This window comes from Chlorocebus sabaeus, chromosome 24 (assembly GCF_047675955.1).
Source record: "Chlorocebus sabaeus isolate Y175 chromosome 24, mChlSab1.0.hap1, whole genome shotgun sequence".
Taxonomy (NCBI): domain Eukaryota; kingdom Metazoa; phylum Chordata; class Mammalia; order Primates; family Cercopithecidae; genus Chlorocebus; species Chlorocebus sabaeus.
Genome location: NC_132927.1, coordinates 37,458,366 through 37,485,228, shown reverse-complemented (window position 1 = coordinate 37,485,228; position 26,863 = coordinate 37,458,366). Strand labels below are relative to the sequence as shown.

Sequence of the window (26,863 nt, the reverse complement as noted above, 5' to 3'; positions counted from 1 at the left end):
AGGCCTGCATGTGGGTGTCTGCGCCTTCTGCGTTCTGGGTCTGTGAAATGTCCTGGGTCAACCAAGGATCACTGTCTTTGATTGGATTGCACCAGTCTTTCTCTTTCTAAAGCAGTCTGTGGAAAACATCAAGAAGGGTTTTTTGTTGTTGTTTTTTTCTCAGAATTTTTTTCCTTTCTCTATTTCTCCCACTGGAAAATTCTTTCCGAAATTGTCAATGGTTGTTTCATTTGGTTTTAAGAGAAGCATGGCTGCGAGGGCCTTGGAAGTACAAATCAATAGCTGTGATCACTGCTGGATCCTCTTGGAGGGTTTTCCCCTTTTTTCCCTCTAGCACACAATCTAGATAGTCCTTGAGGGGAGCCTCATCTGGCCTGGTTTGGGCTTTTCTCTGGCTGCCAAATTGAAGTGTGACAACCACAGAGGTGGCTGTGGGGCTTTCGCTCCTCTCCTCTTGTCCCCAGAAGATTTAGAGTCTGCATTCTCAGCTACCCAGGTGCTCTCAGTTCCAGATCTAGTCATTTCCCCTCTAGCTCCCCTGTTCTTAACAGAGTCCCTCTCCCTACTCACTCACTCACTCACTCACTCACTCACTCACTCACTCACTCACTCACTTAATTCACACAATACTTTGTCCAGATCTGTGACCTTAATTTTTAAGTGGAGTGATGGTTGCACATTAGTTATTATGCTGGTCCTTCCAACACAAACTGCATACATTTTCATCCTCTAAGGTCCTATAACTATTTTTCTGCACTCTAATGCTGGAATTTCAAGACACCAAAACAAAACAGGTGGGATTTAGAGGCAGGCTGGCCTTGGAGGTGGTCTTCCAGTCACAACCCTCTCTGACTGCTCTACTCAGATCTTGGGAATGAAGTTTCAACAACATCGGGGACTGAAGTCAGTTTACATATTTTGACACCATGTCAATCCAAAAGGAATTCTTTTTGGAGATGTTTGGGTTTGAGGTGCTTGAGCAAATGATTCTAAAGTATATTTAAGAGAACAGATCCATGAGAATAGCCAAGAAAATTTTTAAAAAGAGAATAAGGGCAGGGTCCATGCCTGATTAGCTATGAAAACACAGGAGTTCCCCTCCTGCTTACTATAAAGAAAGCTTAAAATAGTGTCTCTCCCATCCTAACATCAACAACAAAGTCAGATGACCACAAAATCATACCTTTTCTTGAGTCCATCAGCAAGCTGAGGTCACAGGGAACCCAAAAGCCTGAAATCTAAGGAAAGGCTGTGTCCCCAAGAAGAGATGGGACATAAACAAGGGTTTGTGGCTGAGTATGGGAAGAGACACTGGGTGCCATACAAAAATATAAGAAGAATTCATCTAAAGCTTTTAACACTTTACTAAAGGCCAGAAGTGGACTAGCATGAGTGTAGCAGCCCTAGGGGCTGCAGATACAAGAGGAATTCGTGCCCACTTGCAGGCTCTTCTCCACTCCCTTCCACCCACTGATTGAGAAAGGACTGAAGACAGGGTGGGAGAGCAAAGAAGCCTCCCTGCATGATGCAGGCCCAGGGAAGAGGGGTGACATTGCTGAAGGAAAGGCATAAGGCTACACCCACACCCTCCTCCCACCTAAGCCACCGGGGAGGGACAGTACGGCCTGTTGCGGTCAGGGCACAGGCGAAGACCTACTGCAGCTATGGGGAGGGGAAAGCCAAAACACCCTTGATCCCTGGGGAAGGGGCAAGAAACAGTCCTGAGCCCCAGATCCAGACATTCTCTCCTGCACATGACACAAGGCAGGGTTCAGCTGCCACAGGAGGAGGAGGGGCAGGATTTCTGAGAAAGCCTCACTCCTGAGATCCAGGCATACAGGGCCTGCCCAAGCCTGAGAGTGCATTAGGATCAAGGGCACCCCGATTCCCAGCACTAAGTAACAAGCAACAACGTTCTACCCCAAGGCTGCAGACTTCTCATCAAATATTAAAACTTCTGAATTCTTGAAATTGTTTAATTAATTGAATAATTTAGCCCTAGCATAGATTAAGGAAACATTAAGAAAAGTTCAGAAATACAGAGTTCACAAATTCAAACATACTTAAGAATTTAGTAACTTTGGAGAAAATGTTAGCTACTACCTCGTACCTTAAAACGAAATTAGTTCCATATGATTATTTTAGAAAAAAAAAAACCACATAAGAGTACCAGTAAAAAATGTAAATACAGTTACCATTTTGGGACGGGAAAGTTATTTTGAAGTATCAACCAAAGACATAAACTATAAAGGATTGTTAATAGACTACATACAAATGGGGAAAAAATCAGAATGGAATAAACAAAGCAAAATCAAAAATAAAAATTGGGGGAAAATAGCAATATACATGGCCGTTATACCTTAAAATATATGCTGCATAGATCCATAGATGTTAGACAGATAGATGCCTTAATATAAAAGGAGAATCACTTGAACCTGGGAGGTGGAGGTTGCAATGAGCCGAGATCACGCCACTGTACTCCAGCCTGGGTGACAGAGAGAGACTCCGTCTCAAAAACAAACAAACAAAAAAATAATTTTTTATATATATACACATATATATATACACACACACATATACATATATATATGAGCTTTTATAAATTCAATAGAAAAGTATGTTCCTTTCCCTCAAAAGAAGTATGAACAAAAGACAATAGCAGTCACTCACAAAGCAATAATTACAAACAGCTAACAAATATTTGCAAAGTCATTGAACACGAGTAGTAACTCAAAAATTTCACAAAGATAATAATCAATGTTGGTAGTATGCATGGAAATCAACATTGTCATACAGGCATATGATTGATGGTAGTATAAATTGTCACAAGTATTTTGAGGGAGAGGGTGAGAAATTTGGTAGTATGAATCAAAAACCTGAAAAACATACTTACCCTTTGATATAGCAATTCTACATGTAGAACTTTAAGGAAATAATTAGTCAAAATCCAAAAGATTTGTATGTATAGATATGCATAGCAGTGCTGTTTATTATAAACAAATATTAGAAGCAACCTAAATATCCAGTCATGGGAGACTGGTTAAACAGATTACAATAAATACCTATAAGTTAATGCCAGGCAATAATTAAAATGACTAAATAGAGCAACATTATGGACATGGAAAAATGTCGACAGTATATATGTTTAAGTAAATACAGTAACAGGACCATACAAGCAGTATAATCCCATTCCCATTTTTTAATACATACACACACACACACACACACACACACACACACACACACACACACACATTGTTGATAACAACAGAAGGAATAAACTCTGGATATCAGGTAGAAAAATTAGAAGGTAGCTTATAGACTCAACAAGAAGGCTGGTGAACTAGGCTCGGCAACAGGACAGGAACAAAGGGTGGTGAGGCAACCAAGAACATAGTCAGCTCATATCATGGTCCAGCCTGGTAGTGTTATAACAAAATCCCACCATCCCCGGACACAAACTTCTACACTGAGGGACTCCTGAGTCAGCTGTCCTCATGAGAAATCTCCAACAGCCTCCTGTATAATGTTACTTCCTTGAAATTTGAGCCCAGCATAGGAGCACCTGATTGGTCAAGACTCAGTCATATGGTTATACCTCCCATGAAACAGAGAGAAGAAATATCTATCTGGTCCCTTTAGCTTGCTGATAAAGACATATATTTAGAGATTCTCCTTCAATACAGATAATGTTTGAATGCTAGATAGTCAAATAGCAAGAATGATAACTCCATAAATACACACACACACAAACACACACATGGAAGGCTGGACATTCATAACATGTTATGATTAAGAATTCACATTTTAATTGTAGGTCGGGTGTTTTGGTGATAGTTTGGGGGTGTTTGTTTGTTTACATAAACATTCCTATTGTCAGTGAGTAGGGACTGTTTCATTTTTTTCATTTCCAATCTGTATGTTCTGTATTTCTTTCTACTGCCTTATTGCACTGGCTAGGCCTTTCAGGAAAATGTTGAATAGGAGTGGTATGAGAGGATATTCTTATCTCTTAATATTAGGAGAAAACATTCAGTCTTTCAGCATTAGGTATAATATTAGCTGTAGGGTTGTTTTTTGTTTTTGTTTTTTTAGATGCCCTTTATCAGCTTGAGGAAATTTCCAACTCCTATTTTGCTGAGAGTTATCATGAATGAATGCTGACTTTTGTCAAATGCCTTTTCTGCATAAATTAATATAATCATGTAGCTTTTCTTTTTTAGCCTGTTAATATAATGGAATAATTATTTTATTATTTAAAAATTAATTTGTAAAAAAAACTGAATCAGACTTGCTTTAACAGCATAACCCATTTGTTCATGTTGTTTTCTTCTTTTCATAGATTCCTAATATTTTGTTGAGTATTTCTGCATCAATACTCATAAAAGATACTGGTCTATAGTTTTTGAAACTGTCTTTATCTGTCTTGATATCAGAGTAATGCTGGCCTCATAAAATGAATTGAGATGCTACCCCCTATTTTATTTTCTAGAATATATCATACATAATTAGTGCTAGTTCCTCTTTAAATGTTTGGTAGAATTTTCCATTGAAATATCTAGACCTTTTCTTAATTTGTTTGTTCTTTTAACTGTTGAATATTTCAGAGGCTTATAAGTACAATTCAATTTCTTTAATATATATAACTATTAAAATTGTATATTTCTTCTGGGGTGAGTTTTCATAATTTGTATCTTTTAAGAAATTAATTCATTCATCTCTGTTGTCCAATGTATGGTTATAGAGTTGTTTATAGCATTCTCTTATTATCTTGTTATTGTCTATGGGATCTGTAGTAATTTCCCTCTTTCATTCCTAAAATTGGTAATTTGTGTCTCCTCTATTTTTTCTTTGTCAGTCTGGCTAAAGGCTTATCCATTTTATTGATATTTTATAAGAAATAGGTATTGGTTTCATTGGCTTTCTCTATTGTTTTTCTATTTTTCAATTTCATTAACTCCTACTCTTATGAACACTTTTTTATGATTGCATTTTATCTCCATTATTTGATTTACACCTCTTTAGAAATTTTTTAGTTGTTGTCCTAGGGTTTACACAATACATCTTTAATTGATCAGAGTCTACCTTCAAATAATGTACTGCTTCATTCATAATGTAAGAATCTTAAAATAGTTTCTTCTCAATTCCTCCCTCCCAACCTTTGTACTATTGTTACAATACATTTTACTTTTACCTACCCCATACAAACATAATACATTGCTACTATTTTTACTCTTGACAGTCATTTATCTTTTAAGATCATTTAAACATTTTACATGTATCTTAGTTTAGCTTCATTTAATCAATTTCCAGTGCTCTTCATATTTTTGTGTCTTTTGTTACGCATTTCGATCTTGTTTCATATTTCTCCCACCTGAAGAACTTCTTAAACATTTCTTCTCAAGTATATTTATTGGCAGTACATTCTTAGTTTTTGTTTCTGTATTCCTGCCCCTTCCTCGGGACAGAGAGGTGTTTTGTTTTGTTCTGTTTTTGTTCTTCCCTAAGTTTTGCCAGCAGTCTAAAGGAAACGGTATTTTTCCCTTTCTCCTGTAGATTAAGGTTTTTGTTCCAGAAAGGAGAAAGGGTGGGGTTCATGCCCCTTTGCCCATTTTCCTTTCCCCCATACCTGCACTGTGAAGGATTCTTTCTCAGGACTTTGGCCAGTCTTTTCTGGTGGGATACAGTGCCTGGTAGAGTCCATGGAGAAAAGTCTCCAAGAAGGTGCAAACTCCCTCTGTATATGCATTCCCCAGGGGCTCCATACTCTCACCAGTCCTCACTCATTCCCCACCATTTCTTTACCTACTCCTGCTGAGTTCTTCTATTGGCTACATCTGCCCCAGGTAAGCAAGGGCTTGTGTCCCATGCTTCTTCATAGGCCCCCACCGGTCCTTAGATTTTTAGGCTAATTGGTTGCCCTGTGACCTCAGCTCTTTGAGGGTCCAAAAAAAGTAGTAAACTTGCAGTTTGTCTGGCTTTTTTTTTTAAGAGTTGAAGTGACGCTCTTCCTAGATCTTCACATGCTGAGATTGTATTCCCTTTTCACCTGTCTAGCCCACAAGGCCATTTCATTCCTCAATAGCTTTTCACACCCACAAGAACAGAATTGGATAGAGATAGTAATGAGCTAACAAAAAAGTGTTCCTACTGCCCTGGAGGCATCATCCTCCCAGGGGAGAACTCTATTTTGTGGAAGGCCAGATGTCCAACTGACGAAGAAGCCTGGTCTCTTGGCCCACTCTGGGAAGGGCCAGTAGCAAGTCTAGCTTGCAGTGAGGGCAAAGGCTCTAGCAGCATCCCCACATGTTATGTCAGGATCTCCCTCTTCGCAGCTATGGGGACAGTGAAGATTGTGTTTTAGCTTGGGCAGGTGAAAATAACATGGTTGAGAAGTTTCATTCATTGAAAATAGGAATTAGGAGCCAGAAGACACAATGTCATCTTACTGCACACTGTGTACCTATTTAGGTGTCTGAATTGCTCTGGCCTCTAGCTGATTTGACTTCACTCCCAAACAAAAAGGAAGAAGAAGGCAAAGATATGCTCCATTCATCTGTTGTATGTATGGGACCTCTACGGCAGAAGAGTGTGAAGTAAAAGTTGAAACTGATTGACTGGTTGTCTATGAAGAGCTAATGAAAACCTGACTGAGAATAGGTTGGTACATGGGTCTCTGTCTCTGGTGCACTGTGGTTTGCAATGTTTCCTGGACTTGGCAGGAGGGCATAGAAAGTTGCTGGGCAAATTGCACAGCCTCCCCCATACGACACTCAGAGCTGCCTTTCCTAGTAAACATCACCATTTTCTTGCCTTCGAAGATTTCAATGCTTTCTGCATATTTATCAATGAAATTGTTTACAAATATTGCTATAGAAGAGCAACCTTGCTGGGTTATCTCAGTCAATTCACATCTGCATCCAACATGTTGGCTCAAAATACCCCAAAAAGGCAGTTTTACCTATGCTTTACGAAGAGGAAAACTGAAGTTCACACGGAGTGATCAGTCCAGAGTCACTCAGCTTCTAAGAAGAGGAAATACCCTGGAATAGCACTAGAGAACCCAGGTGGGTTTACATGATGGGGGGGACACTGGTAGCAGGGAGCCACTTCCAGTGACAGCTTTTCTTGCCTTTGTCACTAAAACCTTCTGTCGGCATCTAAGCCTAGATATCTATCAGGGTCCCAACAAGAAACAGATGACATCCCAAAAGGAAAGCTTACCAAAAGGACTTCCACACTGTAATAAGCAACATTTAGGGAAATCCCCATGGGATAGTACGTATCACTGTAGCTAGAACTGCCACTACAAAATACCACAGACTGGGTGGTTCAAACAACGGGCATTTATTTGCTCACAGTTCTGGAGGTTGGGAAGTGCAAGGTCAAGGTGTGGACAGGTTTGGTTCTTCTAAGGCCTCTTCTTGCTGTGTCCTTACATGGCCTTTCCTCTGGGTGCACATCTCCATGGTACCTCTTCCTTTTCTTACAAGAACACCAGTCACATTGAATTAGGGACCAGCTTAATGGCCTCCTTTTAACTTAATTACTTCTTTAAAGACGCTATCTCCAAATACTGTTGCATTCTGAGGTCCTGGGGATTAGGGCCTCAATGTACGAATTTGGAGTTGGAACACAATTGAGTGCATAAAGCTAACAGCAATGAAGGAGGCTACCACCCTATGACTGAAGGGGCAAGAGGAGGGGGAGGTTTCCAGAACCCAGAACCTGGCGAGCATGGCTACACATGGGCAGGGCCATCTGAGGTACAGTCTACCCACAGTGGCCTGGCAGGCAGGGAGTGGGCAGCAGACACCCTGACCTCACTTTCCTCCTCCTAGGCTCCCACTGGTCCTGCTCTCTGGCTGAACCCAACAGGAAGCCAGGGGCAAGGGAATCCATTGCTACAGTCCACTAGGTGAACCTCCGGGCTCAGAGCAGGAGGAAATGGTAGAAGGGCAAGCTCAAACTATTTGGTGTGGCTTGCAAACCAGACTCTAAGTTCTGCTCTGAAGTGACATGATTTATGAGACGGGCATTTGATTGCCTGGTTTTTCAATTATTCCTGGATGTGTTCAAAGGTAAGAGGACACTGAGAAAACACTGTGTCTATAGGGTCATTCTGAGGAGACAATGTAATAAAACAACCTTCAGAGATGACTTCCCTAGGGATAGGGTCAAGAGTCCCTTCCACAGGGCTCCAGTGGACAACAGAGAAGGCCCCTGTCCTGGAGTGCAGGCAGAGGCAGCTGCATGGATAGAGGCCCAGAGGCAGGATCCCTGCAGTCATAAGCAGGCTGTGGGTAGTGACTAGAAAGGGCTTTGAGGAGAGGGGTAGAAACCCAGGGCAGGCCTGACCCTTCTCTGCTGTTCATCTGAGCAACATGGAAGGCACCTACAGGTGTCTGCAGGTGAGTCTCTGCCTCAGTCAAGCAAACAGGAATTAAACTACAATGCTACTATGGGTTCAGCTGCAGAAGCACACTGAAGGGGCACTTAACCTCGGCATGAGACCCGAGGAAAGGGTTCTGGGAGTGAGTATTCCTCTTGGAGGATAAGTAAGAGGTAGCCAGTGAAAAGGAGTGTGCCCTTCACTTGACTAAAACAGACACTCATGGAACAAGAAAGCCCATTTGCAGAGACCCATCACAGCAACAGGTCTTGGTACAAGTTAAAAAGCAAAATCAAAGTAGTCAGCAGGATTAAAGCAGGATTAAAGACATTCTCTGAATTTCCGGTGAGTAAGGAGGCTCACTGGAGCTGTGACAGGCAAACCAGTTTTACAGTTTCAGCCACATGACAGAAGACAACAGCAGGGGATAGGGGTGGTTATTCAAAGATCTCAAACTTTTCAGTATGTTTCAGGTGAGGGTGGTGTGGGGGTGCTAATATTCATCCATCCATTGACGCACACTTTGAGGAACACTGTGTTAGGAAATGTGGGGATGCAGAAAAGCAGAGGTGATGGTCACTGCCCTGCAGTTATTTATAGCCAGGCACCTGGGACTACAGATAAACACAAGGCACTATAGCACTGCTGTGCACTCCCATGTGGCATCTTCCTGAGGCACAGCCTGTCTCTCCCATGTTACTGATACCACGTACCACAGAAAATGTAGTTCTACACAGCCTACCCCAGTGGTTCAGAACCTAAGCTTGGAGCCAGGATTCCATCCTGACTCTTAAAAGTTTGATGGTGGATGCATTATTTAACCTCTCTGAACCTGTCTCATTATCTGTAAAATGGAAATAATAATGCCTTCCGCATGGAATCGTTGTGAGGGTAAAATGAGCTAGTTGCACAAATTAAGTACTCAGTAACAAAAGTACTTAGGGATTCAGGAGAGAAATTACCGTGGGATGGGTGGTCAGGAAAGACTTCATGGAACATGAGAGACTTACACTGGACCTGGAAAGATGGGTCTGGGATTTCTATGGGTGATAAGCAAAAGGGTGGGTCAAGCAATGACCAAAGCACTGGTCAAACTAGAGTAATTCCTGTGGTCTCTGGGCCCAGATCCTTGTCCAATTTACCTTGGTTTCTACTCTTCAATCAAACTTCCTGGCTCAGACAACACCCCGTCTATGGCCCCTGCTTCCAGGTCTGGCTAATTCCCCGCCTGCTCAAAACCCCCATGATTTGCTACTTGCCATGTGGCCCTCTAATTCCATCCCAAGGCTCCAGAGGTGCAGATGTGCAAACCAGCATGATTAGCCACCATTGCTGGCTTCCCATTCAGCATATAAATCTAGTGCCTGGGATTACCTCATGCCAGAAAACCGAAATCCAAGTCAGATGGTTAAGGCATTAATAGCAGTGAGTGTTGTAAAGACTCAACAATGTGAACCTTCCCAAAATGAACCATCCTGACCTCCCTCGCGCTGACAATGCGTGTGTGACATCATGTGTAAATGAGCCTTAAATTTGAACCAGGTGCCGAGAGCTGTCTGGCGTCTCCTGGCTGCTGTATTAACCACTAACATGCACAGGGGGATTCTGAGGCAGTAAAATGGAGCGAAACCAACAGCAGTGACCAGGGCCCAGAGCAGCAGCTGTAGCAGAGAACATTCAAATCACACCCACCCGACTGGGCCTGGGCCCCGGGTCCTGTAAAGCTTATTTCCGGAGGGCTGGGGAGCCTAGGGAATTTGGCTGCCTTCACGCAGACACAAAGCTCCCCATGCAAATCAAACCACTTCGACTTGCTTCCCAGACTTGATTCAGAGCTCTGTTTTGATTTGCATCCATGAGGGCAGAACTCAAGTTCAGCCTGAAGCTGCAGTTGGTAAGACTCAAAACCTATTGCATGCAGGCACAGGCAGCGTAAGATATATTTTTGGAAGGCACAATTTCCAAAGGAGAGGGTCAGCTCCAAATCCGCAGGTGCTATGATTTTCACCAGGCTGGCACCTGCAGAAAAAAGTATGCCTTTGTCCATTTGGCATCACAGAGTCCCTCAGCTAAGCCTCTCCCCACAATAAGTCACATAACACGCCAGCTCTAGAGAACACGAAATCAAATTTGGAGGGATGGAATTAGGTGTATATAGTGGGTGGGTATCCTTGTTAGTCATAGGTATGAGAAAGTAGACGAAGAAGAGTAAGAGCGAGCTAGGAAGAAACACTTTTTAAAAAAATTAAGCCTGCATAAAATTAACAGGTTTTGTTGTTGTTGTTGTTGCCTTTTAATGCTTATTGTTCATGGTGCCCAATCTCAAGTTATTAACAGCTTGGCCATGTTAAAACCTGTATCCTGATCATCACTAACAGGCCTACAGCAGAGACTGGAGACAGTCAGGATAAGAAAGAGGTGTACCAAGTGATCCTCTCTTGCTGGGGACTGTTCTAGAAGCTCTACACATGCTGGGGAAAGGAGTAGAAGCCAAAGAGAGGTGAAACTCCACATTCCATGGATGGTATAGGATTTCAGCTTCAAAGAAATCCTTTGTTGTTCAGGGCACACTCTTAAACCATCAACACTCACCAAGTATACTGCACTGTACCATGAAGTCTCTGAGGTAGGTGGGTAAAGTGGGGATGGGAGGCAGGTTCTAGAGGGAGGATACAAAGGAGCTGGCAGATGTGGAACCTTTCCTGAAGGCTGTCACAGGGTGGTTAGACATGCAAATATAAAGAATTTGTATATTTTATCATTTAGAGAAATTAAATGTAGCATCAAGATGTTGAGCATAGGTTTCCTTAGTAATGAAGCAGTTACATTAAGTCATAGGTAAGTCCTTCTAGAGGAGGTTGAGTGTGGAAATAGGTTTTGAGGGAGAAGAAACACTTTGGAGGGGAAACAGAAAAACAACATGAATGGCTTGTGCAAAAGTTTGGAGTCAGGAAGCCGGGCACAGTGGCTCACACCTGTAATCCCAGCACTGTGGGAGGCTGAGGTGGGCGGATCACCTGAGGTCAGGAATTCGAGACCAGCTGGACCAACATGGTGAAACCCTTTCTCTAATAAAAATACAAAAATTAGCTAGGCGTGGTGGTGCATACCTGTAATCCCAGCTACTCAGGAGGCGGAGGCACGAGAATCGCTTGAATCCGGGAGGCAGAGGTTACAGTGAGCCAAGATCCGCCACTGCACTCCAGCCTCGGGAACAGAGCGAGACTCTGTCTCAAAAAAAAAGAAAAAAGAGAGAGAGATGCCAGAGGTCTTGACCAGGCTCAGTGGCTCATGCCTGTAATTCCAGAATTTTGGGAGGCCGAAGTGGGCAGATTGCTTGAGCTCAGGAATTCGAGACTAGCCTGGGCAACATGGTAAAACCCTGTCTCTACAAAAAGTACAAAAATTAGCTGGGCATGGTGGCACATACCTGTAGTCCCAACTACTCCAGAGGCTGAGGTGGGAGGATTGCTTGAGTCCCAGAAGGCAGAGGTTGCAGTGAGCTGAGATCGCGCCACTGCACTTCAACCTGTGCGACAGAGTGAGACCCTGTCTCAAAAAAAAAAAAAAAAAAAAAAAAAAAGATACCAGAGGTCTTAATAGGATCTGAGTGCATGAGGAATTTTACAAAACTCCAGAAAAAGTTCCTCGTATGCCCTGGAGCTGAGACTTAAGAACAAATCAAGTGTGGTTTTTAGATAACTAGTCCTTGAAGGCCTAAAGTGCTTCTTTTTAGCTTTTGGAAGACAACGAAACGGCACTAGTCCAATGCAGAGAGGCAATTAATCTTTCTTTCTCTACCACTTCTACTTGATGTAAAGTCCACGCTCAGCCTGGGTCCCAGCATTCTCCACATCGGGATCCTACCCTTCAGCTTTACTTCTCAAATTGTTATTACATCTGTGCTCTTGGAAAATTCTTGTCATCTCCAAAATATACCTTGTGTTTTCCTGTACATGGTGTATTTTCTTTCCAAGCACGAATATCTTCCTTTCATTCTCATTTCTACTTTGATTATCCTTCAATTTTACTTCAGCTGTTGCTTTCTTCACGAAGTCTTCCCCACTCACCCAGAAGGCAGTGAACCCCACCTCTATGAGCTTATCCAGCAGAGCTTTTAATGTTCGTATTACTCACCAAGATATGTCATTCTTTCAACAAGCACGCACAGATGGCCTAGTGTGCATGTGGCACATGCACCAGTCACACCCTGCCCTTCAGGGTATCACCATCCCAGGCACTGAATAGAGGTCATCTCCATTGGACTGTAAGTTTCAGTAGCTTACCAACTAAAGAACAAATACTGTACCTACCTAACAATGCTTTGTGACAGGGAAACTCATCTATTCACAAGTGAGGCTGGAAATAGAATTCGAGAATTTTCTCTCACCAGAATAAAGTTCTAGATTGCTAGAGTAGGGCTCTCTGATTTATTAAATTACTTTTTTTTTTTACTATAGAAGTAACAATATTATGAAATGTTTAAGTAACTGAGTGTGGGAGTGATTAGACATCTTTTGGGAGAGTTGAGTAGAAAAAAAAAATTGAGGAAAGCCATTTTACACTGAAATTAAAATGCATGAATGCATCGCTATTTATGTAGTCTGGTAAGCTAATAAATTGAGAACCATTCTGGATGAATGAAAGCAAAGAATTTATTTGAATGCAAATGAATGACAAATCTTTAGACAAAGACACAGAGAGGCTCCAAGTATTTTGCTTCCCTGTGAAATGTAAATATTATTATGGCATAATCCTTACTGACTTTTGAGTATCATATAAGCTTAGGAAGTTATATAGTAAAAATGCCTTGTCAGTGTTTTTTTCTAAATCCTGAAGTGTTGACAAAAATTTTGCAAATCTGTAAACCAGAACCTATGTAGATATTTTTCGCTGGTTAGGATTAGTAATGATTGGGGAAAGAGTCAACTTTCCCCAATGTATTTTGTAATCAAGATCTGTTTTTGTATTCAACATCAATGTATTTTGTAATCAAGATGTTTTTGTATCTACTTCTTTCTACCTATAAGATAATTGAAGTCAATGAGCATTAGAAGTGAACAAATTTTTACTGAATTTTTGAATATAGACTGGTTATTTAGACTGGTAGTTTCCAAGTGTTGGTCTATGAGAAAATTTTCATTGGTCTTTGATGAGATAAATGACTACGTAGCAAGTTTTTCACAAATCTAAACCTGCTGAATTTAAAAGACCATATTTTATTATAACCTTAATTTTTTATATTGAAGGTGGCAAGTTTAATGTCCTTGATCAACTCGTAAAATAAAAAGTTTGCAATATTATGAATGTCCTGAGATTCATTTTGACGTTCTAAAATTCCAAAAGAAATCTCAAATCTGGGAAACACTGAATTAGACTACTGATAGTCTAAACTATATTTGGATTTTTAAAAATTGTGTTTGTAGAAAGTCACAGAACACAGAAATGGGTTTCTGACATTGTTTCGTAAGACATCCAAGTTTTCTCAAAGCCTAGTTGACAACGATCGGAACACATTCCTGCTCTACTTAAAAACCCATATACCTTCCCTTTGTCCAGAATTTCCTCTGAAATACTTAAAAAAGGAGAAACAAGACACAAGGCCGGCCAAAATACTGTCTGGCTGATGTAACAGAACAGATTTAGGTGCCACATTTTAAATGAAAAAAGCAGCCTTCAACACAGTCAATATTGACTATGTACCTACTATGAGCAGAATCTTTTTGTAGAAAAAACCTCCAACAGTTGGATACACTTTATTAACATGGTAATTAAGCACACAGCCTTTAGAGTCAAACTTGTTTCTATTTTTAGGATCGCATCTTAAGGATGTATAACCTTGAACAAGTCATTTAACCTTACAGTCTCTTTAAACTTTAATTTCTAATCTATTAAATGGGGAATATAACTGTGCTTACCTCAGATTACATGAGAATGTGCTTGGCATAGAACCTGGTCCATACACAGAAGTGCCAGCTCATTAGTGTCATATTATTTTATGAGATTACCGATCTTCCATTCATTTAAAATATAAAACTTTCGGCCGGGCGCGGTGGCTCAAGCCTGTAATCCCAGCACTTTGGGAGGCCGAGACGGGCGGATCACGAGGTCAGGAGATCGAGACCATCCTGGCTAACATGGTGAAACACCGTCTCTACTAAAAATACAAAAAACTAGCCGGGCGAGGTGGCGGGCACCTGTAGTCCCAGCTACTCGGGAGGCTGAGCCAGGAGAATGGCGTGAACCTGGGAGGCGGAGCTTGCAGTGAGCTGAGATCCGGCCACTGCACTCCAGCCTGGGCGACAGAGCGAGACTCCGTCTCAAAAAAAAAAAAAAAAAAAAAAAAAAATATATATATATATATATATATATATATGTATATATATATATGTGTATATATATATATAAAACTTTCTCAGATTTTAGCAGGTTGGAGAACTGGGTAAGAAAACCAGGGAATTATAAAATTCGTCTTCACTCTTTTTCCATGGGAGTGCCCTTCCCTAGGGCCCCCACTCCCTCTGATTCCTACTGCTACCATCCAAGTAGAAGTTGAGTTGAAGTCTGGGCACAGTGGCTCATGCCTGTAATCCTGGCACTTTGGGAGGCCAAGGTGGGCAGATCACCTGAGCTCGGGAGTTTGAGACCAGCCTGATGAACATGGAGAAACCCCATCTCTACTAAAAATACAAAATTAGCTGGGCGTGGTGGCTCATGCCTGTAATCCCAGCTACTCGGGAGGCTGAGGCAGGAGAATTGCTTGAACCTAGGAGGTGGAGGTTGCGGTGAGCCGAGATCACAGCATTGCACTCTAGCCTGGGCAACAAAAGCGAAACTCCGTCTCAAAAAAAAAAAAAAAAAGGAAGTTGAGTAGCTCTGATCCCAAACACACACACACACACACACACACACACACACACACACACACCCCCACACACACAAACAGGTTGATATAAGGCACGTTCTTGGAGCCTGATTTCTGAACTACCAGGCTTTGTTACAGAGAACCTAGCAAGATGACCATAAGGGGAAATGTTAGAAATTCTAGAGCTGCTCCAACCTCCAAGATCTACCTCTGTGGAGGTCTGGTCTCTTGTCTTTAAAGAGGCATTTCCCTACAAGTACAATTGATGACTAGTCAATAATGAGCCCTTTACTCAATGAAATGACAATATATTGCCAATGATATGTCAAGGAAAGTCTCAATACACTTTGAGAGTTAGCATAAGTTAGTTCAATCACATCCCTCATGAGGATCGTCCCACAACTCTCCTGATGTGCCCACGGATTCTGGGAGGAAGCAGGTAGCTTACATTTTTTCTTGGCCATCTCTGCCTTTGAATTTCACTTTTTGAGGTTTCTGGATCACCTGGATATAGCATAAGGCTGTATGTGTTCCGTCACATGTAGGTGTAAGAAGGGTTTACATACACAATTTTGTTCACATAAGGTATTTTTGTGTCTACTGACTGACTTTATTAGTTTCAGGAGACAGAGACAGGCAAATTAAAAGTGAATATTAAATGTTTCTGTTCTTAAAATGCCCGTCAGCCACTTTTCCTCTAGATTCCCACTACTGGCTTAGCACTCTCTGCCGCTTTCCCTTTGCTTTTCTCCAGTTCCCAAATTCACATTTTCTCTTTTACACAGAGTAGTTTAGCTATCTCTCTCACTTCCTCTCCTCCTGCCAACCATTTCTACAGGGTCACACTTTTTTGGATTGAGGCAAGATTCACTTAACATAAAATGAACCTCTTTAAAGTATACAATTAGCAGGCATTTAGTACATTCACATTGCTGTGCCACTGTGTAAGATTTCACCTTTCATACCTAAATGACTTATCAAGACATTCCCCCCACCGCCACAAAGAAAAAGACATTAAGGATATTTCCCTTACTAAGAGAAGTTCTGGTGCCAGCTGCATAAAGCAGATTCTTATTCTTTTGGAGAAAGGGACAACATTTGTGAAAGAAAGAAAGAAAAGGAAGGAAGGAAGGGAGGGAGGGAATAATATGCTTGTTCACAGAAAGTTCTGTGGACAGAATTGTGTCTCCTCCAACCCCTCAATTTATATTGAAGCCCTAACCCATAAGTATTTGAAGATGGGGTCTTTGGGAGGCAATCAGGGTTAGATTAAGTGATGAGGGTAGGGCCCTCATAATGGGATTATGGCTTTATAGGAAGAGGAACAGAGATCACTCTTTCTGCACCATGTGAGGACACAAGAAGGCAGTCATCTGCAAGCCAGGAAGAGGCCCTCACCAGGACCAATCATTCTAGCCAGCACCATGCTCTTGGACTTGCCAGCCTTCAGAGCTATAAGAAATAAATTTCTGCTGTTTAAGCCATCCAACCTATGGTACTTTGTTATAGTAGCCTGAGATAAGGTAGATGGTAACATCTACAAAAAATAATTTTCAACTTTACTTACCGCTTCATGGAATGTCAGTAACTTACTTGCAACTTACTTTGCAAATCATTCAGCAAATATAAATATTTGTATATACAGGTGACCCTTGAACAATGTGGGGGTCAGAGGTGCCCACCCACCACACAGTTGAAAATCCATTGACAACTTTTGACTCCCCTACCAAAACTTAACTGCTCATAGCCTACTGTTGACTGGAAGTCCTACCAATAACAGTTGATTAACACACATTTTGTATGTTATTTGTATTATGTACTGTTTTCTTACAATAAAGTAAGCTAGAGAAACAAAAATGTCATTAAGAAAATCATAAGGAACAGAAAACATATTTACTATTGTGAAAGTGGATCATCATCATAAAGGTCTTCATTCCCATTGTCTTCATGTTGGGGAGGCTGAGGAGAAGGCAGGGGAGGGGTTGGTCTTGCCTTCTCACGGATGGCAGAGGCAGAACAAAATCCCCATATAAGTGGACTCACACAGTTAGAAAACCCATGGTGTTCTAGCGTCAACTGTATATTTACATACAAATATAATTTATATGTGAGTCACAAAATAAATATGAACAAATGTTAAGTTTCAGTGGTGGGTACATTTCAACTTGCATTCATGTTTAAAATTTTTCATAATAAAAAGAATGGTAAAGAACTTATAGAGGAGAGCCTTTTCATCTAGTTAATTTATACTGAATTATTCAAACAAATTAAACTTGATAATAGATCCAAGGATTAATTGGCCTTTCTGAGTTAATAATACAGGATCCTGGAAGAACAATAGAAATGAATGGTGTCTGCTATGGGTTAAATGTTTGTTCCCCCAAAAACACACATTGAAATTTAATTGCCAATGTAATGGTATTGAGAGATGGAGCCTCTAAGAGGTTATTAAGCCATGAGGGCTCCACCTTCCTTGGTAGGTTTAATATTGCAGTAAAAGTGCTTTCAGAAGAAAATATCTGCAAACTACCCATCTGAAGAGGGATTAAGAACCAGAATATATGAGGAACTCAAACAGCTCCACTGGAAAAAATATAATAATCCAATCAAAAAATGGGCAAAATATTTGAAGAGACATTTCTCAAAAGAGGACAAACGAATGGCTAACAGGCATATGAAAAGGTGCTCAACATCACTGATTATCAGAGAAGTGCAAATCAAAACTACCATATCATCTCACTCCAATAAAAATGGCTTTTATCAAAAATACAGACAATAATAAATGCCGTGGCCAGGTGCAGTGGCTCACGCCTGTAATCCCAGCACTTTGGGAGGCCGAGGCGGGCGGATCATGAAGTCAGCAGATCGAGGCCATCCTGGCTAACATGATGAAATTCTGACTCTACTAAAAAAAAAAAAAAAAAAAAAAAAAAAAAAAAAATATTAGCTGGGCATGGTGGCGGGTGTCTGTAGTCTCGGCTACTTGGGAGGCTGAGGCAGGAGAATGGCGTGAACCCGGGAGGCGGAGCTTGCAGTGAGCCGAGATTGCGCCACTGCACTCCAGCCTGGGCAACAGAGCGAGACTCTGTCTCAAAAAAAAAAATTATAATAATAATAAATGCCAGAGAGGATGTGCAGAAAAGGGGAAAGGGGACCTTTATGCACTGTTGGTGGGAATGTAAATTAGTACAACCATTGTAGAGAACAGTTTGGAGGTTCCTCAAAAAACTAAAAATAGAGCTACCATATGGTCCAGCAATCCCACTGCTGGGTATATACCCAAAAGAAAGAAAATAGATATATTGAAGAGCTATCTGCACTCCCATGTTTGTTGCAGTACTGTTCGTAATAGCCAAGATTTGGAAGTAACCTAAGTGTCCATCGACAGATGAATGAATAAAGAAAATGTGGAACATATACACAATGGAGTGCTATTCAGCCATAAAAAGAATGAGATCTTTTCATTTGCAGCAACATAGATGAAACTGGAGATCATTATGTTAAGTGAAATAAACCAGACAAAGAAAGACAAACATCGAATGTTCTCACTTATTTGTGGGGTCTAAAAATCAAAACAGTTGAACTCATGGACATACAGAGCAGAAGGATGGTTACCAGAGGCTGGCAAGGGTTGTGGAGTAGTAGGGGAGGGGTGAGAATGGTAAATGAGCACAAAAAATAGAAAATATGAGTAAGACCTACTATTTGATAGCATTACAGGACGACTAGAGTCAATAAGTACTTAATTGCACATTTAAAGATAACTAAGAGTATAATTGGTTTGTAACACAAAGGATAAATGCTTAAGGGGATGGATACCCCATTCTCCATGGTGTGATTATTTCACATTGCATGTCTGTATTGAAACATCTCATGTACCCCATAAATATATACACCTACTATGTACTCACAAAAATTAAAACTTAAAATAATAAAAATAAAATAAAATAAAAGTGCTTTTGGAAGTGGGCTTTCTCTCTCTGCTTATCTGTCATTTGAGGAACAGTATTCCTCCCCTCCAGAGGGTGGAATATTCAAAGGCCATCTTGGGAGTAGAGACAGGGCCCTCACCAGATACCAAACCTGCTGGTACCTTGATATTGGATTTCCCAGGCTCCAGCAACACAATATAAACTAAGCATCTTGCCTAAGAATATCACACACAGTCACATCCTATCCTGGGAACAGCAAACTTGCAAAGGGGACAATTCTCACATGGGTCTCATCAGAAACGCCACTCGTGGGAAAACTCCCTAAATACACAATGAAGATTTAACAAATATTTACTGAGCACCAATTACTGTGAGAGATGCTAATATGTAATGTCATAGTTCCTATCTTTGGGCTAATTACAATTGAGTCAGAGAGGTAAAGTATTTAAATGTGAAAAGCTAAATAACAACACAAAATTGAAAGGGTAATTCCTACATAGTTGTTGTGAATGTAAATCCGTAAATCTTTTTTTTTTTTGAGACAGGATTTTGCTCTGTCACCCAGGCTGGAGTGCAGTGGAGCAATCACAACTCACTGCAGCCTCAACTTCCCTGGGATCAGGTAATCCTCTCACTTCAGCCTCCCAAGTAGCTGGGACTATGGCCACATGCCACACCTGGCTAATTTTTTTATTTTTTGTAGAGATAGGGATTTGCCATGTTGCCCAGGCTGGTCTTGAACTTCTGGGCTCGAGTGATCCACTCACCTCAGCCTCCCAAAGTACTGCGATTACAGGTATGAGCCACTGTGCCCAGCCAATAAAATCTTTAATGAAGGTCAATGTAGTAATACCTACCAAAATTAAAAATGCACATGCCCTTGACCCAGAATTCCAGTTAAATGGATAGAAATATATCCTACAGATATATTAATATATGTGCTAAATGACATATGTATACAAAGATAATATTTGAAGCATTATATAAAATTGCAGCATTTTAAAATAAAAAATCCCTCAATATGCATTGATAGGAAACTAGTTAATTAAATTATGGTCTATGCATTAACAGAATACTATGCAGCTGTTAAAATATTTAGGGAATTTTGTATATGCTGATACAAAATAATCTCCAAAACATAATGCTAAATCAAAAATAGACAAGTGGGACAACATCCAACACAAGAGATTCTGCACAGCAAAAGAAATAATCAACAGAATAAAAATCTTAAGGAGAGAGAAAATATTTGCAAACCACATATCTGATAAGGGGTTAATACACAAAATACAGAAGGAACTGCAACTCAGTAACAAAAAAAAAACAATTAAATTTTAAAATGGGCAAAGGACATGAAAGAAATTTCTCCAAACACATACAAATGACCAGCCATTATATGAAGATGCTCAACATCACTAATTATCAGGGAAATGCAAAACAAAACCACAATGAGATATTACCTCACACCTGTTAGGATGATCATTATCAAAATAACAAAAAACAAATGCTGGCAAGGATATGGAGAAATTGGAATCCTTGTGCACTGCTGGTAGAAACATAAAATAGCACAGCCATTAGGGAAATCAGTATGGAGATTCTTCAAAAAATTTAAAATAGAACTACCATATGATACAGCAATCCCACTTCTGGATATTTATACAAAATAATTGGGAACAGAATCTTGAAGAGATATTTGCACTCCCATGTTCGTTGCTGCATTATCCAAATAGCCAAAAGGTGAAAACAAACTAAATGTCTATTGGCAGATTCATGGATAAAGAAATTGTGGTATACACATACAATGGGATATTATTCAGCCTTAAAGAATGAAGAAAATTCTTCTATGTGCTACAATATGCATAACACTTGAGGATAACATGCTAAGTGAAACAAGCCAGTCACAAAAGGACAAATACTACATGATTCCTTGGTACAAGATGGCTAAAGCACTCAAACTCATAGAAGCAAAAGGTAAAATGGCAGTTGCCAGGGGCTGCAGGGACAGGGAAATAGGGAGTTGTTCAATTGGGCACAGAATTTTAGTCATGACGGATGAAAAAGTTTTAGATATCTACTATGCAATATGCATATAAATAACAATACTACATCGTACACTTAGAGATTTGTTAAGAGGGCAGATTTCATGTTAGGTGTTATTTATTTTTGTTTAGCATAACTAAAAAAAGTCATAATGTTAAGTGAAGTCAAAGGGGCAAAGGATTTCATGTTGTATGCCAACATTTGTGGGTGTATATCCATGTATTCTCCCTGTGTTTGTGTATTCTCTCTCTCTAAGACAGACATAGGATATACTGGGAAGAATACAGAAAGTTGTAAAAGTGGTTGCTTCCAAGGAGGAAAACTGGATGCTGGGGACAGAATTGGATGGCAGGACATTTTTGTAAATTTAAAATCCGTACCATGTGCATATTACCCACTCAAAAACTGAAAAAGAATCTTTGGTATACCAAAAGAATCATATAGATAATAACGGGTAGGCTGGAGTGGAGTATAAAGTGTTTACAGAGCTGGGATTTGAGCTGGGTGTTGAAGAATGAGAAGCATTTGGATAGGTGGAAAATAAGTCACATTCTGGGTGTGTACCTGGAAGTAGGAGTAGGGAGAGGAGTAACAATATAGAAGAGGTTAATGAAAGGCAAATCAAGTGCCAGACAGAAAAAAACAGTTTAAGGGTGTTGTAGAACATACGTAAGAAAGGGCTGAAATATAGCTTAGTGGATGAGGCAAGGGAATCTGGGATTAATAGGGGTAGTAGCGAGCCATTATTTGGGATTAACGGGGGTAGTAGTGAGCCATTATAGGTTCTTGAGCAAGGGAGTAATATTATGAAAGCAGGATTGCAAGGAGACCAGAGAACAGTAACAGGCAAAATGGGCTGGAAGACATACATCTGCTAGCAGGTAGATACGGGCAATACAGTAGTTGCGCATTAGAGTCATCTGGGAAGCTCTAAGTATATCGATGCTTGGGTCGTAACCCTCAGAGATTTGGATTTAATTGGTTGGGGTGGAACCTGCATGTGGTAATTTTTGCAAAGTTCCCCAAGTGATGCCAAAGAACAGCCTGAATTGATAATCACTGCAATACTTCAGGCACAAAGAGATGAAGGCTGAGATTTAGACAGGAATCTGGCAGGAGGCTGAGTCAGGATAAAAGCAAATCTAGGAGGCGTTTCAAAGGAAGAACTGACATTGTGACAGATTGGAGTTAAACAGTAGGACACAGTCTGTTAGATTCCTTTATGCATTCATTCAACAAATATTAAGCCACTCCAAAGTACCAGGCACTGTTCTAAGCTCTGAGGATTTGGTTATAAGACAGTTAAGTCCCAGTTCTTACGAAACTTCCAGTCTAGTGGACACAGACAACACATAAACAAGATTTCCAGCAGCGACCTGTATAACAGGGTAAAGTTAAAAAGCACTACCATGTGTTGGGGGCCATAACACGGTCATGACCATAAGACAGATGGGGCAGACATCTCTGAGGGGGTGACAGTTGACCTGAGGCTTAAATAAGAACCCAGGCTTGCAAAGGTCTTTGAACATTATGTTTGAACTAGGGAAAACAGTAAGTGTGAGGGAAGAAGCTTGGTGTGTTCAATGGGTAGAAAGTACAGTGCAGCTGGAGAATGAAGGATAGATTGATATCAGAGAAATAAGTAGGTACAGACAAAATTGAGCCTTGTAGGCAATGGTATGAATTTCATTCTAGGTGAGATGGAAAGCCCTTAGAGGAAATTAAGCAGGGTAGCAACATAATCTGATTTGAATTTTTAAACAACTATTTTGCAGTATGAAAGTGGACTGTAGGTAGAAGGAATGCAAGCAAGAAAGCCAGTTGGGATGTTGGATGAAAAGAGTAGGGCTGCTGACAGATATGAGAAAACTGTAGTGAGGAATGGATTTGGACATGTAGTTTGAAGTGATTGTGAAGCCACCAAGCAGAAATGTTCTGAAGTAACTAGAAATACAGAAAACAGATGAGAGTTTAGGCTGTACCCACTGATTTGGGGGTCACTTCCAAGGGAAGTGAGGAAATGCAGGTTAGATGACACTACAGGAATATTAACAACTTCATCCAAAGTATAGATTAATAACAACCCAGAAGAAATACTGATAGTGGTGGGCTGCAGGGCCCTCTGGTGAGTCTTGTCTCATTTAACATTTTTATCTGTGAATGGGATGAAAAAATGAAAGTATGATGAAGGATGTCACAAAAGCAGGGAATGGTGACTGATGCACTAGAATCAGGATTCAAAAAAAGATCTCAATTGCTTGAGTGGTGCACTGAAGCTAACAGGATGAAATTTAACACAGATAACAGATACAAACATATGTATGTATATGTGTACCTATACATATGTGTGTATATATATGTGTGTGCATATATATATTCCCTCATATTTAAAAAATGTAAATCAACAGCACAAGTACCGGGTTCTAGGAACCTGGGTAATTTACCTAAAAAAGGCCTGCAGCTTTTCTGACCACATACTTTATAAGCCAAAAGTGTAATGTCATTGCTAAAAATTCTGATGTAAAGTCAAAATATGTGGATAATATTTACTACAAAACTAAAATAATTACTTTTCTGGGGAAAAATACATCAGTAGTGAAAATAAATGCATTTATTTTCTATTTCTAGAATACCGTTTTCTAGTCAGGCTGCTGACTAAATGTCTGAAGCAGAGATGGAAGAAGATACAATATGGTTGGAAGCTATGTGATTTGAGGGACAACAAAGTAATAAAAGTGTACGTATATTCAATGCTTAACAGTTTACTCGAGTTTTTCCCAAATATGTAATCTCACGTGAAGGAGAGTTTCCTCTGGTTGAGAGAAAACCCAGTCAAACATTGAGTCTTCAGCAAGTTCAGAGAACGGTAACTTGTCCAAAATTAGAAAGAGATAGAAGCTGGGATTTGAACACAGGTAATTTTGACTCCAAAATCTTCTTTTAAAAAAAATATATGTATATATTAAAAATACATGTATAGTTTTTTGTTTAAGCAATTCTACTTATCAAGTTGATCTGAAAATGTTCAGTCAGAAAAATGAGTTGTATCTGAACTTTTTTCAAGCAAGATGTATGTATGTATGTCTTACAGAGCTTCATGACCTTGGGGCTAGCTCAACTTCAAGAACATAATATGTGCTAAGAATTTGCTGAATGAATTAGCCAGCTCTTTTTCTTGTGTTGTGTATCTGTCCAGTGATGAACACTAGATAAAATATATACACAGCTGACTCTTGAACAACATGGGTTTCAACTGCATGGGTTCCCTAATGGTTGATTTTTTTCCAATCAAATATGGATTAAAAATATAGTAATTTCAGGATGCAAAATCTGCACATGTCTACACAAGGTTGATATTTTGTATATGTGGTTCTGCAGTAGGACTTGAATGTGCATGGACTTTGGTATATGAGGGAGATCCTGGAACCAATCGCCAAGGGATGACTGTACATTCAAACAAGTGAGAAACATTTCTCTGCAAGTCGTTTTCTTTATAGCATCCCATATTACAATGTCTTTTCATCCATCTGTTTTTGGGTTTTTTTTTTTCTCCCTGGCACCTCAATTTTCCTTTCGACCCATTTACTTTGTACCATAGGTGAATAAACCTCTTATTCCCACCTGCCCACCTGACCATCCGCCAAGATGAGTCTTCCTGTTCCTTATAATTGCTTGTCCTGACTGACAGCTTGGCAAAGCAGGAAAACAGATTCCTGTGATAGTAAACACATTTATCAGATTGTTTAGGAAGGGTGAGAAACAAAAAGGATCTGATTTCAATAAAGAAACCATGTCCACAATATCTTTATTCATCCTCCATCAAAATTTTGTTTTCCTGTTTTTCCTACCTCCCTATGGAAAAAATGCAGGAGGATTACCAGTAGAAGAATAAATTGTGTATTTGAGTTAAAAAAAACACAAATTTCTCAGTAGAATAAAAAGGTTCTGAAATGTTCTAAAGTCAAAAATTATGACACCTAAAATCTAGGCAGAAAAATTTGCAGGAAGCAAAGTATGTTTAACATAGGGCTAATTCTAACGCAGCCACAGAGAGCTGTTAACATGCCAAAAAGAAAAGCAGGTTAAAATTAATTCAGTTTGAGTCTCTCTGTTTCTAGTATCTATTTTCTCTCTGTATATACTGTACTGGCAGTGTCAGCACTACAGTCAGCCAGAGCGGAAGTACTCTCCACACCCAGCTACCCACAGATTACCCAGTAACCTGAGCCTGCAAACATGCAGGACAGAGAAGGGAGAAGAGAAAAATCTGTTTACCTTAAACAGAGATCTTCCAAACTCATTAACATCTTGTACAGCGTTTGCCATTTCACGTGTGTTAAGATAACCTTATTCCCAGGCCCTAAAATGAATTTTTTCAGGGTCAAATGGCTGTAGTACTTCCACCAATGGGTGGAATACACATTTCAAATACAATATAGAACTGGTATGAAGCACACATTGAGAAAGAAATGCCTCTTTTTCAACTGATCTCTGCTTACTTCAGTACCCCAGGCATATGAGAAAAAATTGTAAAGTCTTAAAGGTAGATGCTTTATATGCAGGTAAATATAGAACAGGAGATTTCACAAAGATGAAAATGTTTTTAAAAGGAGCACATGAAGACTAATGATTAGCTCATAACCCATTTGAAGGTATATATAAAGTTCACCAGAAAATGGATAATTTGTTTCTGCTTTTCCACTGATGGATTTATCAGTGTACTAAGCTGAAGTTTAGAAAAATGCTGTGGTAGGAAGAAACACTACAGTACCACAGAGAGATTGGGTTGATCTAGTAATGTGCTACCCATCAAATGCCAATATGGAATTGCTGGATAATAGAGAATCTATAGTATTCTCAGGACCTCAATTCTGTACCTAGATTGTACTGAGTTTTAGATCCTGCTTCTAGATGGAAAAGCGCACGTGCACACACACACACACACACACACACACACACACACACACCCCAAAAGATTTCCAGACCTTGGGTGTTTAAAGGGCCTTCACACAGTAAATCAACCTACTGCTGTCTTGTTTTCTCTGCAACCAGACTGAAATAATATAGCACCAGCAGAGGTGTGAATTACCCCCATTCATCTTAATGGAGTGTTAACTTCAAAGGCTTGTTTTAACCATTTAAATGCTAAGCTCATGAGTAAACATTCTGTTAAAAAAAAAAAAAAGTACAATTTAAACATTCTCCCTCAACATACGAAAGTAATTTATAGTCTTGGCACTTCGTCTTTTAATTTAGCAAACAAGTCTCCAAATGTTAGAAAAGTATATATTTTCTGCTTTACTTAGTTTTATTTTAAATAGTTATTACCTAATAAATTATGAACATTAAGCCCATAATGAGAAGGCCCATATTTCCCAGGAAAAATTCTGAGGAGCACTTGAATAAGGTTTTTTTGGTAATCCTGCTTGAAGGGGGCATTGCTCTCACCAGCCATCTTATTAACTTCATCTAAATGCACAGAGAAAATTGTGACTAAAACAGGCAACTAGATAAGGCAGAACATTAAAGTAAAATAAAAATGAATACCTGCACAAATAATTTTTCTTGCTACTAAGTTCTGTGCAGAGTGTTCAATAGATTGTCCCATTGCAAAACCTCCCATGATCCTATCTCATG

The 26,863-nt window shown here is 40.0% G+C and overlaps 1 protein-coding gene across 9 annotated transcripts in view; it reads right to left on the bottom strand.

Moving 5' to 3' along the window:
* Positions 1-26,863, bottom strand: part of SLC38A6 (solute carrier family 38 member 6) — a 116,584-nt gene that overhangs the window by 25,413 nt on the left and 64,308 nt on the right. For 5 of the 9 annotated variants that reach the window (XR_012090978.1, XR_012090979.1, XR_012090980.1 and 2 more), the window contains exons 16-17: positions 11,823-11,941; positions 2,360-2,509 (exon numbers count right to left, since the gene is read on the bottom strand). Coding sequence is in view for 3 of the 9 variants with exons in the window: in XM_073011057.1 (XP_072867158.1) it covers positions 2,392-2,509; positions 11,823-11,941 (237 nt within the window). In the remaining 6 variants the exon portion in view is untranslated. Of the gene's footprint in view, positions 1-2,358; positions 10,412-11,822; positions 11,942-26,863 lie in introns of those variants that run through there. The other 4 variants (XR_012090981.1, XR_012090982.1, XM_073011056.1 and 1 more) reach the window with 3 other exon arrangements.